An 18,634-nucleotide genomic window follows, 5' to 3' on the forward strand; every position below is an offset into this window, starting at 1 on the left:
ATACATTGATCAGTACATTTTTATAGCACTGATCAATGCAATAATGTCACTGGTCCCCAAAAAGTGTAATTTTGGGTCAGATTTGTCCGCTGCAATGTCACAGTCCCGCAGATCGCCGCCATTACTAGTAAAATAAAAGTCCATAAATCTATCCCATAGTCTGTAGATGCGATAAATTTTGCCAAAAATATGTTGAAGAATATATATCGGCCTAAATTTATGAAGACATTTTATCAAAACTAAGTACCTGCTGCCCCCCCCAAGAAAATGCCAAATGTGGCAGTGGATGGGGTGGGTGCAAACAAGTGGAGCTTCCCCTTTTGGGTGGAGCACCGCTTTCAAGTGTTTTTTATTCTTGTGTTGTGTGGGGGGCACAATACCTCCTCCTGGCTCTACTAATCAGTCAATAAGCCAATCAGACACATGCTACTAGAACCTAAATGTTTCATTATACCTGCACTGGAAAAGTGATGAAATAAGGGGAAAAAAGTATCATTGTCAGTCGTCATGAAAATAAGCAGAGGATTGGGAATGTAGTAGCTTTGTTCAGTTTCCAGAAGGAAAGGGTCTACTTGCACCACTGCTGGTAACCAAAGACCTTGATGGAAGGCTTGGTAAGCCATGAAGACTGCACTGAATGCCAACAGATCTGTACAGGGGTTCTAGATCTGTTTGCAAGTTCTTATCTTTCGTTCCCATTGGTTTATTTAGCTGTGTAGACTGATGTACTTGTCCTGGGAAATAGTCTATTGAGGTACCAATTGTTCGTGTAGATCGTGGCCTATAATGTATATGGTTGTTTAGAACAGCCTCCTCATGTTGCCCTGGATTTTTATGTGAATAGGCAGAAGTTGCTGCACACTGATTTGTCCATAGACCCAAACCATGACTTTCTTCAGGATTCAATGTCATATTTAGTTCAGCAGGCATGGAGAAAGCAGTTGAAGTGAATGACATATTGGCTGAGGTAGAAGTATCAGCTTCAGACTGTGAAGTGGGAATATCCTTTTTTCTCCTTTTTCGAGTTGGGAATTCTAATTTTATCTGAGGGAATAGAGTAGGAACAGCATCCCTTTTTAAAAAAGTTACCATACCTCGAACCTCATATGCATCTATGGCAAAGTGTTGTGAACAAATGCGATAAGTACCCTTTGAACTATTAAAAATTTTATGGCAAAACTCTTCCAGGTCAGCAAAGTCCGGATTAATGTGCAGGAGCCATGTTCTTATGATTTCCATGTCCTTAGGAAATACGTGAAGAGCAACATCTGGATTCTTCTTTCTCCATCGAAAAGAACATCCTTCAACAATGCAGTTCGGCATTCTGACGGGGGAAAAAAAAAACATATACAGTTTAATAAAAGTGTGAAATAATAAAATGATAAGCCCACTAGTGCGACTTCGGATGCAACTTAAATTTCAAAGAATCGCACATACCCAGCACAGTGTGATTTTGGAAGGGGTTCCTGCACTACTTTTGTGCGATTTCAGCCCTATAGACTTCTGTGTTAAGTTGCATTAGATAACAAGGGATTCCGATGAGACTTTGATGCGATAAGCAGTTTTTTTTTACCCTCACCTCTCCTCCCAGGTCATCCTTGCTGCTTAAAAACTCACCTCTCAAGCCCATTTAATTTACACCTGAATGTAGCAGAAACATGCGTTCTTACCCACCTTTTTTTCACACGTGAACACATAGGGCAGCCCTTCACTTGGCTCGGTTCTCTACGCGTTTCGAACACCCCAATGTAGTTCAAGAACCTTTTCGTCGTGGAGCGTTACACTTTTTTTAGTGTGCATTTTGGCGCTTTTGTAGTACGTTTTGTCATGTGGCAAAACATACACCACACTAACCATGATTGGGATGTCATTAATATACAGGCTTCATTCAGATCTGTGCTTTTCTGAATGTGCAGCAATCTGCTCAGAGTACACGTGCTTTGCCATGCATTTTGGAAATGCACTGCAAACACACATTGCGTTTGCATCGCCATAATGGCATGCTATAAAATGTGAAAAGCCTAAACCTTTGAGAAAGTCCATTGGGCACTACAATTAAATTGGGCAGAGACGTAATCATACTGGGACTAGGTGGAGCTGTGTATGCAGAGGACTGTATTGTGAAATGCCCGTTTACTTCTGAAATGCGAGTGGATTTTTATATGGAAATAAATTCTTTTTATTAGCCATTTGCACTATGGTTCTTTCCTCTTGCCTCCTATACGATTGACACTACGCTAAGAGCTATGGATTTGGAGTGTACAGCCAGTGGGAGCAGTGCCACCTATAACACTGCAAAGTGCATATAGACCTCCTTTAACCACTTAGCGCAAATCGCCGTCATTGTACGTTGGTACTTTGACACTAAATACTGTTGACCGCGCCTGCGGACCCGATCGCCACTGGTGTCCCGCGATCGGGTCACAGGAGCTGAAGAACGGGGAGAGGCGAGTGTAAACAAACCTTTCCCGTTCTTCTCTGTGGCTTGTCACTGATCGTCTGTTCCCTGTCATAGGGAACGACGATCAGTGACGTCACACATCCAGCCACGCCCCCCTACAGTAAGAAACACACATTAGAACACACTTAACCCCTTTAGCGTCCCTTACAGGTTAACCCCTTCACTGCCAGTGTAATTTTCACAGTAACCAGTGCATTTTTTATAGCACTTTTCGCTGTGAAAACGACGATGGTCCCAAAAATGTGTCAAAAGTGTCCGATGTTTCCGTCATAATGTCGCAGTTATGAAAAAAAAAAAATCACTGATCGCCGCCATTACTAGTAAAAAAAAAATATTAATAAAAATGCCATAAAACGATCCCCTATTTTGTAAACGCTATAACTTTTGCGCAAACCAATTAAACGCTTATTGCGTTTTTTTTTACCAAAAATATGTAGAAGAATACATATCGGCCTAAACTGAGGAAAAAAATGTTTTTTTTATATATTTTATGGGGATATTTATTATAGCAAAAAGTATTGTTGCTCTATTTTTGTTTATAGCACAAATAATAAAAACCGCAGAGGCGATCAAATACCACCAAAAGAAAGCTCTATTTGTGGAAAAAAAAAGGATGCCAATTTTGTTTGGGAGTCACGTTGCATGACCGCGCAATTGTCAGATAAAAGCAACGCAGTGCCGAATCGCAAAAAGGGGCCTGGTCCTTTACCTTCATAATGGTCAGGGGCTTAAGCGGTTAAAGTGAATGTAAATCCACTCTCATCCTTTGTAAACTACTGCCATAGTGGTTATCTGTAAGTATATACATGCCTCCTGCATGTATCCTTACCTGCCAAATGTCTCCCATCTGTCTGTTATAAGACCCGAAAAACTGGAGATTCTGCGAGTTGGTCTGTTGTCTGGAGCTCAGTGGGTGGACTCGTGATGTCAGTAGACTCCCTCCCCACCTCTATACTCCCCTTTGCCAGGCATCGATATTTATTACACTGAACTGCTGGTCTTGTGGATTATGCCCCATGATCACTAACATCCAGTCAAAACCCAGGAAAGTCACCAATTAAGCTGAGGTGTGGAGCAAAAAAAAGGAGGAGGGGGATCTGAAGTACACAGAATGCCTCTCTCACACTCGTGCATGACATATGTAAATCACCTGTCACTCAAAGCAAGGGGGAGAAACGGACATCTATTTCTCTGTCTGACTGTTTTCATCTCACTGAAAAAAGATAAGAGGACTGCTCAGAGCTGGATTAACTCTTCGTGGCAAGACTGGGCACAGATTACATGAAATCCTATACTGTACAATAGTGGTGCAACGGATCGTCATTGATCCGTGATCCGCACGGATTAATGACGTCGGATCGGCACACACGTGATTGCAGAGCAGTAAAACACACACTGAAATTGTCTCCGCTCTGCTCGCACACAGCCCCGCCTGCTCCTAACCATGCTGAGATGTGTTCTGTCTATCACAGCGTGGGGTTAGGAGGAGGCAGGGCTGTGTGCGAGCAGAGCGGAGACAATTTCAGCATACGGTGGCGAGTTGCTTTCCTTTCTAACAGAACATGTGTGCACTATGCAGCCATCCGTCCTCCCTCGGCTGGCTCTATCTTCGGGATTCTGTCTCCTCCCTCCCCCCCCCCCCCCCCTCGGCTGCCGAGTCTGGCTCCTGTCCCTGCCGCCAATGCACTCCTGTTTTTGGAGCTGACAGGGTCAATAAAGAGAACCTGTCACCTCCAATTGCTATCACACAGGGAATTGTTTTCTCCTGTGTGATAACAATAAATTTAAGTGTAAAAAAAATAAGAAATAATAATTAAATTAATAAAATAAGTAATTAAAAAGTAAAGAATAAGAAAAATATTAAAAATAAGAAAATTATACAAAAATAAAAAAAAAGTAAAAACGACAAGCTACAGAAAAAAAAAAAAGTGATGAAGTAACAAAAAAAAAAGAAACAAGAGGCTGCAATTGGTGGGCACAGTAAGGCGGCAATTGGGGGCACAGTAAGGCGGCAATTGTGGGCACAGTGAGGCTGCAATTGGGGGGCACAGTGAGGCTGCAATTGGGGGGCACAGTGAGGCTGCAATTTTTTTTTGCTGATCCGAAAAATGATCCGATCCGTGACTCTGATCCAAGGAACGATCCGAACCGTGAGGTTTTTTTATCCATTGCACCCCTACTGTACAAGGTGTAAGCCTTAATTTAAATATATATATATTTTTTTAAGGGTTTACATCCACTTTGAGTGGTTAATTAGTGAGGTCTATTTAAGCAGATGAGAAGACACCCATAGGTGGGGTGAAGGGCATTGTGGTGATCAGAGGCAATTACTCAAGAGTTTTTGGTGTATGGGACTGCAACCTTTTTTTCACAGACATTGAGGCTGGGTTCACACTGGTACGACGCTTCATCATTGGGAGCACATGTCGTGTATAAATCAATGGTTCCCTATGAGAGCTGTCCTAACTGGTCTGACACAAGTTGGTCCGACTTTTAAAAAGATTCCTGCACTACTTTGGTCCTACTTCAGCCCATTGAATATCACTAAAGTCAGATTATCGTCTTAACTGATCCGACTTTGGCATGAGACTTGTGCTCTGAGGATCTCGAAGGGGAGCTCCGGGCAAAAAAACAAACAAAAAAAAACAGAGTGGGGGCCCCCACAAAATCCATACCAGACCCTTATCCAAGCACGCAGCCCAAAAAAAAGAGGGAGAGGGGTAACAAGGGTGCCCCCTACCCTATGTGAATAAGTATGGGGTACATTGTACCCCTACCCATTCACGCAAATAAGTGTAAAAAAAAAGGCACCGTATTTATTGGCGTATAACAAGCACATGTGTATAACACGCACCCTAACTTTAAGAGGGACGTTTCAGGAAAAAAACTTTCCACTGCCCCCTGCGTATAACACGCAGGCACAGTTTACCCTCTATTTTCAGGGTAAAAAAGTGAGTGTTATACGCCAATAAATACAGTAATTTATTAAAGCAGCTCCAGCATCTCTTCTCCTTCTGATTTCTTCTCCCTCTGCTTATGACTTCTTCCTCCGCTGATGGTTCTCCTCTCTCCGCTGTCTTCTCCCACCGCTGTGTGACATCACAAGGGTGTGGGGCCTCCGGATGACGTGAATGGGTGGCGACGCTCCAATGCTATAGAAGTAATGGCTCACGGCGAACCTAGCATTACAGTGGGAGCGAGAGTTGGGAGAACATCGGAGGAAGAACTGGTAGAACGAGAAGGACAGCGGAGAGGGGAAAACTGGCAGTGGAAGAAGACATCAGCGAGGGAGAAAAACTGGAGGATGAAGACATCGCTGGAGGGAGAAGAAATTGGAAAATGAAAATGGAGAAAAGACGCCAGAGCTGCTTTAATAAATTACTTTGACAAAAACCTGTGTACTTTTTTTTTCACACTTTTTTTCCCCCTTTTAGGTGAATGGTTAGGTGTACAATGTACCCCATACTCACATAGGGTGGGGGACGGAACCTGGGGGCTCCCTTGTTAAAGGAGGCTTCCAGATTCTGATAAGCCCCTCGCCCGCAGACCCCCACAACCACCACCCAGGGTTGTCAGGAAAAGGCCCTTGTCCCCATCAACATGAGGATGAGGTGCTTTGGGGTGGGGGGCACCCACTCTCCCATGTTGAGGGCATGTGGTATGGTCCAGGAGGAGGGGTGCTCGCTCGTCCCCACCACACCAAGATTTATACGCCTGGTATAGTTGGCATCAAAGTTGTATCCCGTTAATGGAAGTCGGACTTCAAGTCGCAGGGCAAAGTGTGAACCAAGCCTGAATCATTAATTTATGGACTGTATATATATTTAAAATAAAAGATGGACTCACATAAATGTATTATATATAGATTTTTCAGATATTTATGTATGCACTATATTGAAGGAGAGCGCTGCACTTTTTTTTGTGTGACTATAATGGCATGCTAGCCACGATTCAAGGGTCATTAACAATTAGGCTGCATTCCCATTTGCGTGTTTCTGAATGCACAGCAACCTGCACAGAAAATGTGCACTTTACTGCTCTTGTCAGAATCGCCATGCATTCACATTGTGTATTTCTGAACACACTGCAACCTGCAAAGAAAACGAACGTCTTGCCTCACGATTTGGAAGTATATTGTGAATGAAGATTGTGCTTGTGTGGCCATAATAGCATGCTAACCGCAATTGGGGCGTCATTAACAATTAGGCTGCATTCACACATGCGTGTTTCCCACTGAAAACTTGCGTTTGCATGTGAATGCAGCCTAATTGGTAATGACACCCCAATCACGGTTAGTGGTGCGTTTTCTGTGCACATGTGAATGTAGCCTAAACGTGCACTGAAAAAAAAATGTGTGATGCTCTATGACCGGAAAGGTTCTTGACCTCCTTTGGGGTGTTTGTCGTGTGTAGGCCAGCTATTCAAGTGAATGGGCTGCCCTATGTGCAACATACGTTTACACGTGAATAATGTGCAAAAAAAAATGCTAGTGATGAAAACGCATTGCTGCTGTGCTCACATGAAAATTGAATGTGTTTGGGAGGAGATTTTTAGGCAGCAAGGATGACATTGGAGAAAGGTGAGGGTTACAAAAAACAAAACACTGATCTCATCAAAGTCTTACAGGAATCCCTTCTTATCTAATGCTGATGCAACTTCTGTGAGTAAAGTCACATTGAAGTTGTATCAAAGTCGCAAGCAAGTTATCGCATTAGTGTGAACCATGCCTAAATGTCCACTCTTGGCTGGACATATTTATTACCCTTTTTGCAGTAATGCAGCGATACAGACTTTCATGAATATATCTCAGCCTTGTTCGTAAACTGCTAAAGTCCACATTGTCAGTAATACTGGATATACAGTGCATTCAAAACGTATTCACAGCGCTCCACTTTTTCCACATTTTGTTATGTTATAGCCTTATTCCGAAATTGATTAAAGTGGAGTTCCACCCATAAATATAACATTACATCAGTAGTTTTAAAAAAATGTCATTAGTCCTTTAAGAACATTTTTTTTTTAGATGCCTTCAAAGTGTTGTTGCTAGGCAGAATAGTTAATCTTCCCTCTTCCTGCACCTAGGTGCTTAATGCTTCCAAACCTACATCACACAGACTCCTGGGAATGTAGTGGGTGTAACTTTCCAGGAGTCTGTGCACTCCCCAGTCTCAAAGAATCATGTGACTTGGACAGTACAGGTGCTGAAACCTGATCTGACACTGCTTGTGCAGCATTGAGCATGTGCGAGGTCTGCAAGGCTGAAATCCAGGAAGTCATACAGTCTGGCTTCATGATGCCCACACTTAAGATGGCCCCAGTCAATTTCTATTTTATAAAGTGTCTACATGCTGTAACAACCTAACAAAACGAACCTTAGTTTACAGACTAACTTTACTAGAATACATTAAGCTTGTGCATTACAGGGGTATTTATATTTAAAAAGTGAAATTGTGGCCGGAACTCCGCTTTAAATTCATTATTTACTTAAAAATTCTACAAACAATACCCCATAATGACAACGTGAAAGAAATTTGATTGAAATCTTTGCAAATTTAGAATATGTAATAATAAAAATGTACATAAGTATTCACATCCTTTGCTCAATACTTTGTTGAAGCACCTTTGGCACCGATTACAGCCTCAAGTCTTTTTGAGTATGATGCTACAAGCTTGGCACACCTATTTTGGCCAGTTTCTCCCATTCTTCCTTGCAGGACTTATCAAGCGTCATCAGGTTGGATGGGGAGCATTGGTGCACAGCTATTTTCAGATCTCTCCTGAGATGTTCAATCGGGTTCAAGTCTGGGCTCTGGTTGGGCCACTCGTGGACATTCACAGAGTTGTCCCATAGCCACTTCTTTGTTATCTTAGCTGTGTGTTTAGGGTCATTGCCCTATTGGGCGGTCATGTTCGGAGGCGGGACTTCCAGCCCCACATGACCCCCATATGCCCAATCACAGAGCGCTGGACATTAAACATGGTGGCCGCCTGGCCGGTCCGGACATCCGTGTCGGTGAGACGGGAAATTAAAAATAAGGAGGAGGCACGGAAAGTCGCCCCCCTAAATGTCGCGCTCGGGGCCACAGCACCCCCTGCTACGCCAGTGGGTGAAAGTGCCCAGTATTGAAGTGGTTAAACTCTAGAAGTCCTCTGATATGAGGATGTGTATGTCTGGGAGGGGAAGCCTTTTCCCTTCATTCTGGGTGATTCCCTGTGAATGTGAACCAAGGGAATCAGTATGAGAGCACATATAGATTCCCATGCATGTCCCCCCCATGTGTAATACACACACACTGTAATGATGATCTCAGTAGTCAATGTTTGTTCATGGGAAATCAGAAGACACCTGACTGTGTTTACACTGAGCAGCTTCCATCCGAAGCTTCTAACACAGATCCCCCTGGATCACATCAGACCACCTGCAGTATAGGATAATAACCTTGTATTTCCCATAAGAAGTCATATGTGGACATCGGTACCGTGTGAGATGTACCCCCAGAATCCCCCGTGCTTACCTCTCACTTCCTCCATCGGCTTCCTGCACTAGTGGGAATGACACAGAGAGACCACTCCCATCTACAGTGACTGGTACCGCCCAACCAGCATGGTCACGCCCCTACTCTAGTATTGAACTAAGGAGTCCACGCTTCCCCTTTCCGAACCTTTCCCTCTTCTCTGACCACCTCCTCCCCTTTCCGCCCTCTACTGATAGCCAATTCCTATTCTGAATCTGCCCACTAATAGTCCTCCCCCTCGCCGCGTATTTACACACATAGCCACGCCCCTCTTTGCTCTGCTTAACTAATAGTCACGCCCCATCCCGCAATTCTCTCCCCTCTGATTGTTCACTTTACTCCCACCAGCCCTTTCCATCCCGCCCCATTCTGCTGAATCGCCACGCCCTTCCTACATTTTCTCAATGACAATCCCCTTCATCCCGCCCTTCTCTTTACAGATTCCAGTAAGACCTGCCCCTCCAGGTGCCCGGTTTCCGCTGTCCAGTGACATAAGAGCAGTGCGGTCGGCGCCTCCAGCTGGAGATAGGACGTGATTCAGTGTAGTGTAATTATGTGCAGGAAGATGAGAGGTCCTGATTGTCAGGTGGTGGGCGGAGATGAGTCCACCTAGGGACAGGACAGAGCGTGTGATCACAATCAGGACAGAGCGTGTGATCACAATCGGGACAGGACAGAGCGTGTGATCACAATCAGGACAGAGCGTGTGATCACAATCGGGACAGGACAGAGCGTGTGATCACAATCAGGACAGAGCGTGTGATCACAATCAGGACAGAGCGGGTGATCACAATCAGGACAGGACAGAGCGTGTGATCACAATAAGGACAGGACAGAGCATGTGATCAGGACAGGACAGAGCGTGTGATCACAATAAGGACAGGACAGAGCGTGTGATCAGGACAGAGCGGGTGATCACAATCAGGACAGGACAGAGCGGGTGATCACAATCAGGACAGGACAGAGCGTGTGATCACAATCAGGACAGGACAGAGCGTGTGATCACAATCAGGACAGGTGCAGAGCGGGTGATCACAATCAGGACAGGACAGAGCGTGTGATCACAATCAGGACAGAGCGTGTGATCACAACCAGGACAGGACAGAGCGTGTGATCACAATCAGGACAGGACAGAGCGTGTGATCACAATCAGGACAGAGCGTGTGATCACAACCAGGACAGGACAGAGCGTGTGATCACAATCAGGACAGGACAGAGCGTGTGATCACAATAAGGACAGGACAGAGCGTGTGATCAGGACAGGACAGAGCGGGTGATCACAATCAGGACAGGACAGAGCGGGTGATCACAATCAGGACAGGACAGAGCCCGTGTGATCACAATCAGGACAGAGCAGGTGATCACAATCAGGACAGGACAGAGCAGGTGATCACAATCAGGACAGGACAGAGCGTGTGATCACAATCAGGACAGGACAGAGCGTGTGATCACAATCAGGACAGGTGCAGAGCGGGTGATCACAATCAGGACAGGACAGAGCGTGTGATCACAATCAGGACAGAGCGGATGATCACAATCGGGACAGGACAGAGCGTGTGATCACAAACAGGACAGAGCGGGTGATCACAATCAGGACAGAGCGGGTGATCACAATCAGGACAGGACAGAGCGGGTGATCACAATCAGGACAGAGCGGATGATCACAATCGGGACAGGACAGAGCGTGTGATCACAAACAGGACAGAGCGGGTGATCACAATCAGGACAGAGCGGGTGATCACAATCAGGACAGAGCGTGTGATCACAATCAGGACAGAGCGTGTGATCACAACCAGGACAGGACAGAGCGTGTGATCACAATCAGGACAGGACAGAGCGTGTGATCACAATAAGGACAGGACAGAGCGTGTGATCAGGACAGGACAGAGCGGGTGATCACAATCAGGACAGGACAGAGCGGGTGATCACAATCAGGACAGAGCCCGTGTGATCACAATCAGGACAGAGCAGGTGATCACAATCAGGACAGGACAGAGCAGGTGATCACAATCAGGACAGGACAGAGCGTGTGATCACAATCAGGACAGGACAGAGCGTGTGATCACAATCAGGACAGGTGCAGAGCGGGTGATCACAATCAGGACAGGACAGAGCGTGTGATCACAATCAGGACAGAGCGTGTGATCACAACCAGGACAGGACAGAGCGTGTGATCACAATCAGGACAGGACAGAGCGTGTGATCACAATAAGGACAGAGCGTGTGATCAGGACAGGACAGAGCGGGTGATCACAATCAGGACAGGACAGAGCGGGTGATCACAATCAGGACAGGACAGAGCCCGTGTGATCACAATCAGGACAGAGCAGGTGATCACAATCAGGACAGGACAGAGCAGGTGATCACAATCAGGACAGGACAGAGCGTGTGATCACAATCAGGACAGGACAGAGCGTGTGATCACAATCAGGACAGGTGCAGAGCGGGTGATCACAATCAGGACAGGACAGAGCGTGTGATCACAATCAGGACAGAGCGGATGATCACAATCGGGACAGGACAGAGCGTGTGATCACAAACAGGACAGAGCGGGTGATCACAATCAGGACAGAGCGGGTGATCACAATCAGGACAGAGCGGGTGATCACAATCAGGACAGGACAGAGCGGGTGATCACAATCAGGACAGAGCGGATGATCACAATCGGGACAGGACAGAGCGTGTGATCACAAACAGGACAGAGCGGGTGATCACAATCAGGACAGAGCGGGTGATCACAATCAGGACAGGACAGAGCGGGTGATCACAATCAGGACAGAGCGGGTGATGACAATCAGGACAGAGCGTGTGATCACAATCAGGACAGGACAGAGCAGGTGATCACAATCAGGACAGGACAGAGCGTGTGATCACAATCAGGACAGGTGCAGAGCGGGTGATCACAATCAGGACAGGACAGAGCGTGTGATCACAATCAGGACAGGGCGTGTGATCACAATCAGGACAGGACAGAGCGGGTGATCACAATCAGGACAGAGCGTGTGATCACAATCAGGACAGGACAGAGCGGGTGATCAGGACAGAGCGGGTGATCACAATCAGGACAGGACAGAGCGTGTGATCACAATCAGGACAGAGCGGGTGATCACAATCAGGACAGAGCGGGTGATCACAATCAGGACAGGACAGAGCGGGTGATCACAATCAGGACAGGACAGAGCCCGTGTGATCACAATCAGGACAGGACAGAGCGTGTGATCACAATCAGGACAGGACAGAGCGTGTGATCACAAACAGGACAGAGCGGGTGATCACAATCAGGACAGAGCGGGTGATCACAATCAGGACAGGACAGAGCGGGTGATCACAATCAGGACAGAGCGGATGATCACAATCGGGACAGGACAGAGCGTGTGATCACAAACAGGACAGAGCGGGTGATCACAATCAGGACAGAGCGGGTGATCACAATCAGGACAGAGCGTGTGATCACAATCAGGACAGAGCGTGTGATCACAACCAGGACAGGACAGAGCGTGTGATCACAATCAGGACAGGACAGAGCGTGTGATCACAATAAGGACAGGACAGAGCGTGTGATCAGGACAGGACAGAGCGGGTGATCACAATCAGGACAGGACAGAGCGGGTGATCACAATCAGGACAGGACAGAGCCCGTGTGATCACAATCAGGACAGAGCAGGTGATCACAATCAGGACAGGACAGAGCAGGTGATCACAATCAGGACAGGACAGAGCGTGTGATCACAATCAGGACAGGACAGAGCGTGTGATCACAATCAGGACAGGTGCAGAGCGGGTGATCACAATCAGGACAGGACAGAGCGTGTGATCACAATCAGGACAGAGCGTGTGATCACAACCAGGACAGGACAGAGCGTGTGATCACAATCAGGACAGGACAGAGCGTGTGATCACAATAAGGACAGAGCGTGTGATCAGGACAGGACAGAGCGGGTGATCACAATCAGGACAGGACAGAGCGGGTGATCACAATCAGGACAGGACAGAGCCCGTGTGATCACAATCAGTACAGGACAGAGCAGGTGATCACAATCAGGACAGGACAGAGCGTGTGATCACAATCAGGACAGGACAGAGCGTGTGATCACAATCAGGACAGGTGCAGAGCGGGTGATCACAATCAGGACAGGACAGAGCGTGTGATCACAATCAGGACAGAGCGGATGATCACAATCGGGACAGGACAGAGCGTGTGATCACAAACAGGACAGAGCGGGTGATCACAATCAGGACAGAGCGGGTGATCACAATCAGGACAGAGCGGGTGATCACAATCAGGACAGGACAGAGCGGGTGATCACAATCAGGACAGAGCGGATGATCACAATCGGGACAGGACAGAGCGTGTGATCACAAACAGGACAGAGCGGGTGATCACAATCAGGACAGAGCGGGTGATCACAATCAGGACAGGACAGAGCGGGTGATCACAATCAGGACAGAGCGGGTGATGACAATCAGGACAGAGCGTGTGATCACAATCAGGACAGGACAGAGCAGGTGATCACAATCAGGACAGGACAGAGCGTGTGATCACAATCAGGACAGGTGCAGAGCGGGTGATCACAATCAGGACAGGACAGAGCGTGTGATCACAATCAGGACAGGGCGTGTGATCACAATCAGGACAGGACAGAGCGGGTGATCACAATCAGGACAGAGCGTGTGATCACAATCAGGACAGGACAGAGCGGGTGATCAGGACAGAGCGGGTGATCACAATCAGGACAGGACAGAGCGTGTGATCACAATCAGGACAGAGCGGGTGATCACAATCAGGACAGAGCGGGTGATCACAATCAGGACAGGACAGAGCGGGTGATCACAATCAGGACAGGACAGAGCCCGTGTGATCACAATCAGGACAGGACAGAGCGTGTGATCACAATCAGGACAGGACAGAGCGTGTGATCACAATCAGGACAGAGCGGATGATCACAATCAGGACAGGACAGAGCGTGTGATCACAATCAGGACAGAGCGGGTGATCACAATCAGGACAGAGCGGGTGATCACAATCAGGACAGAGCGGGTGATCACAATCAGGACAGAGCGGGTGATCACAATCAGGACAGAGCGGGTGATCACAATCAGGACAGGACAGAGCGGGTGATCACAAACAGGACAGAGCGGGTGATCACAATCAGGACAGAGCGGGTGATCACAATCAGGACAGGACAGAGCGGTGATCACAATCAGGACAGGACAGAGCGCGTGTGATCACAATCAGGACAGGACAGAGCGCGTGTGATCACAATCAGGACAGGACAGAGCTGGTGATCACAATCAGGACAGGACAGAGCGGGTGATCACAATCAGGACAGAGCGGGTGATCACAATCAGGACAGGACAGAGCGTGTGATCACAATAAGGACAGGACAGAGCGTGTGATCACAATCAGGACAGGACAGAACGGGTGATCACAATCAGGACAGGACAGAGCGGGTGATCACAATCAGGACAGAGCAGGTGATCACAATCAGGACAGGACAGAGCGTGTGATCACAATCAGGACAGGACAGAGCGGGTGATCACAATCAGGACAGAGCGGGTGATCACAATCAGGACAGAGCGGGTGATCACAATCAGGACAGGACAGAGCCCGTGTGATCACAATCAGGACAGAGCGTGTGATCACAATCAGGACAGGACAGAGCGTGTGATCACAATCAGGACAGGTGCAGAGCGGGTGATCACAATCAGGACAGGACAGAGCGTGTGATCACAATCAGGACAGAGCGTGTGATCACAATCAGGACAGAACAGAGCGGGTGATCACAATCAGGACAGAGCGTGTGATCACAATCAGGACAGAGCGGGTGATCACAATCAGGACAGGACAGAGCGGGTGATCACAATCAGGACAGGACAGAGCGTGTGATCACAATCAGGACAGAGCGTGTGATCACAATCAGGACAGTACAGAGCAGGTTATCACAATCAGGACAGGACAGAGCGTGTGATCACAATCAGGACAGGTGCAGAGCGGGTGATCACAATCAGGACAGGACAGAGCGTGTGATCACAATCAGGACAGAGCGTGTGATCACAATCAGGACAGAACAGAGCGGGTGATCACAATCAGGACAGAGCGTGTGATCACAATCAGGACAGAGCGGGTGATCACAATCAGGACAGGACAGAGCGGGTGATCACAATCAGGACAGGACAGAGCGTGTGATCACAATCAGGACAGGACAGAGCGGGTGATCAGGACAGGACAGAGCGGGTGATCAGGACAGGACAGAGCGGGTGATCACAATCAGGACAGGACAGAGCCCGTGTGATCACAATCAGGACAGGACAGAGCGTGTGATCACAATCAGGACAGGACAGAGCGTGTGATCACAATCAGGACAGAGCGTGTGATCACAATCAGGACAGAGCGTGTGATCACAATCAGGACAGAGCGGGTGATCACAATCGGGACAGAGCGGGTGATCACAATCAGGACAGAGCGGGTGATCACAATCAGGACAGAGCGGGTGATCACAATCAGGACAGAGCGGGTGATCACAATCAGGACAGGACAGAGCGGGTGATCACAATCAGGACAGAGCGGGTGATCACAATCAGGACAGAGCGTGTGATCACAATCAGGACAGAGCGGGTGATCACAATCAGGACAAGACAGAGCGCGTGTGATCACAATCAGGACAGGACAGAGCGAGTGATCACAATCAGGACAGGACAGAGCGGGTGTGATCACAATCAGGACAGAGCGTGTGATCACAATCAGGACAGGACAGAGCGGGTGTGATCACAATCAGGACAGGACAGAGCGTGTGATCACAATCCATTTTCACCACTTCGGATTTTTATAAAATTCTGAATCTTTGTCCTTATAATGACTTATTACCCCCAGAATATGATATATTTTCTGAAAGCAGAGACCCTGGAGAATAAAACGGTAGCAGTTGTTGGACAATATTTGCGTAACTTTAGCAAACGCATATTTTCAGGAATAAATATAATAAAATACATTTTAGTGTAAACTCACAGAATATAATATCCCATTTTTTTGGTAAACTATAAGTCAGGCTTAGTAAATAGATACAAAGCATTTCCAGTCTTATCCACTAGAGGCCCTCGCTATAGCCGAATGACAGCTACAGCGCGGACCTGAAAATCCGGGTGGACGTCAATAGACATCCTCCCCTTTGCACGTGCAACGCGCACCCCCTGCAGGGCGCGTGGCGTCACCGAGTCACTTTTTTTTTTCTCCTTCTTCCTCTCCCTCCTTTTCCTTATTATTTCCTTCCTTTCTGCCATTTACAGGTACGATACATTTGATAGCTTATGGAGCCTCACACAGTAGTGAGCCCTAAAATAATCTCAGGGATCGCTACCAGGATTTCTCTGTGGCTTTCCAACCATCACTTTCCTCCCCCCTTCCCCTTTTCCCTAAATAAGGCCCTTAATCTGACTCTCCATCGCCCACCATACGTGGTGGTATTCCTGATCATTGATGGGAAGTAACTGTTCAGTTCCATTAGTACTCAGATATATGTTATGCCTTTTGATGTGATGATAAAAGATAGATATCTATTATGGCCACACTTCTTATGTCTCTGTATTGCTATGTTGACAACCTGACAATTGACTTTGTTCCATTAATGCATCTGTTCATACCAGACTTTGTTTCTTTTCCAATAAAAATATTGAAATATAAATAATAATTTTCACAATAGGGGGAGGTGCCCTTTTTTCTGGTTGACAGGCATGTGGGCCAGGGGTCAAGTCCAGGGGAAAAAAGTGTGGGAACTCCCACCCAAGATCCACTCCCCCATCAAAAAAATAAATAAATGATATGCTCATATGCATAATTACTAAACCGCATGTTTTTTTTTTCGATCCACTGTACCTTAGTAATCCTTTGTTACTGGCTGCTTCCTGTATATGGATTAATCGGGTAGTGTACGGGTATTCCCTCACTTCCTCGATGCCGCAATGTCTCCTGGGAGCTTTTGTCATTGTTCCCAGGAGACATTGCGGAGGTCTGCCGCGAGTTATCGCGGGATTTAGAAAGAAGCAAGTTCTTTCTAAATCCCGCAATAACTCGCGGCAGACCTCCGCAATGTCTCCTGGGAACAATGACAAAAGCTCCCAGGAGACATTGCGGCATTGAGGAAGTGACGGAATACCCACACACTACCTGATGAATCCATATACAGGAAGCGACCAGTAACAAAGGATTACTAAGGTTCGCCTGCCCCTGACAGTGACTAGGGCTGGGCATCGCCGCTTAGTGAAGGATTGGCTCGGGCGGCTCGGCTGCCCTAGTCCTGCAAAGGGAACTGAGTTCCTGATGTGAAAAAAGTGCAGGAACTCCGTTCCCACGCGTTCCCGCAGGACTTGAGCCCTGATGTGGGCAGATACAGGGGGGAGGAAGCACACAAAATGCTGGAGTCACCCCATAAGCTTATGAAAAAAGTGACTTTCAAAAGAGAAACCAGACATTGAACAGGTTCTATACAGGGAACTGGTGGAGCATGTACACTGAGAGCCGGTTCACACAGGGGCGGCACGACTTCGGGGGCGACATGAAGACGACATCTAAGGCGACTTGCAAAATGACTTCTGTATAGAAGTCAATGCAGGTCGCCCCCGAAGTCGTACAAGAACCCTTTTCTAAGTCGGAGCGACTTGCGTCGCTCCTATTAGAACGGTTCTATTCACTAGAATGGGACGCGACTTGTCAGGCGGCTGCGTCGCTTGACGAGTCGCCCCAGTGTGAACCGGGTCTGAGAGTGGCAAGGCAGAAGCTAGAGGATTGGTTGCTACAGAGTTGACACTAGAACAGAGAAGTGCACTAAAAAGGCATGATCAATCAGGCAATTACCGTATATTTATGTATAAGCCGAGTTTTTCAGCAAATCTTTTTGTGCTGAAAATGCCCCCCTCGGCTTATACTCGAGTCACCTTTTTGCGCCTGATCTTCCAGATTTTGGGGACCCGGTACCGGCTGGGTCCCCAAACTTGGCACACATATAGCCCCACTGTTCCTCTACAAGTGTGCAAAGTTTGCTGTCCTATAGCCGGGGAGCACCGATTTTTCAAAGCCGGGTACCCCTTCTATATACTCCCATGTTAAACGTAAGTCTAGTCATGGACACAGTGAGGCATGGGCACAGTGAGGCATGGGCACAGTGAGGCATGGACACAGTGAGGCATGGGCACAGTGAGGCATGGACACAGTGAGGCATGGGCACAGTGGGCCAGATTCAGATAGGTGAGCGGATCTTTAGATCCGCGTAACCTATCTCATTTACGTTACGCCGTCGCAAGTTTTTGAGGAAAGTGCTTTATTCAGAAAGCACTTGCCTGTAAACTTGCGGCGGTGTATCGTAAATCCCCCGGCGGAATTCAAATTCCGCGGGTAGGGGGGCGTGTAAAATTTAAATCGGGTGCGTCCCCGCGCATGCGCCGTCCGTCAAATCTCCCAGCGTGCATTGCTCCAAATGACGTCGCAAGGACATCATTGGTTTCGTCGTGAGCGTAACTTACGTCCAGCCCTTTTCTGAATCGACTTACGCAAATGACGTAAAATTTCAAAATTCGACGTGGGAACGACGGCCATACTTAACATAGGATACACCTCACATATCATCATTATATATTGACACCCTATTGACTTATGCAGAGTGGGTAC

The 18,634-nt window shown here is 47.3% G+C and overlaps 1 protein-coding gene across 1 annotated transcript; it reads right to left on the bottom strand.

The window, feature by feature from the left end:
- Positions 1–427: 427 nt before the first annotated feature.
- Positions 428–9,188, bottom strand: LOC120929269 (THAP domain-containing protein 2-like). The gene is made up of 2 exons (XM_040340587.1): positions 8,977–9,188; positions 428–1,324 (listed from the first exon to the last, which is right to left on the bottom strand). Exon 2 carries the CDS (start codon positions 1,321–1,323, stop codon positions 547–549), a length of 777 nt encoding a protein of 258 aa, XP_040196521.1. The 5' UTR covers position 1,324; positions 8,977–9,188; the 3' UTR covers positions 428–546.
- Positions 9,189–18,634: the final 9,446 nt, after the last annotated feature.

Source organism: Rana temporaria, chromosome 2, assembly GCF_905171775.1.
Source record: "Rana temporaria chromosome 2, aRanTem1.1, whole genome shotgun sequence".
NCBI classification, from domain to species: Eukaryota; Metazoa; Chordata; class Amphibia; order Anura; family Ranidae; genus Rana; species Rana temporaria.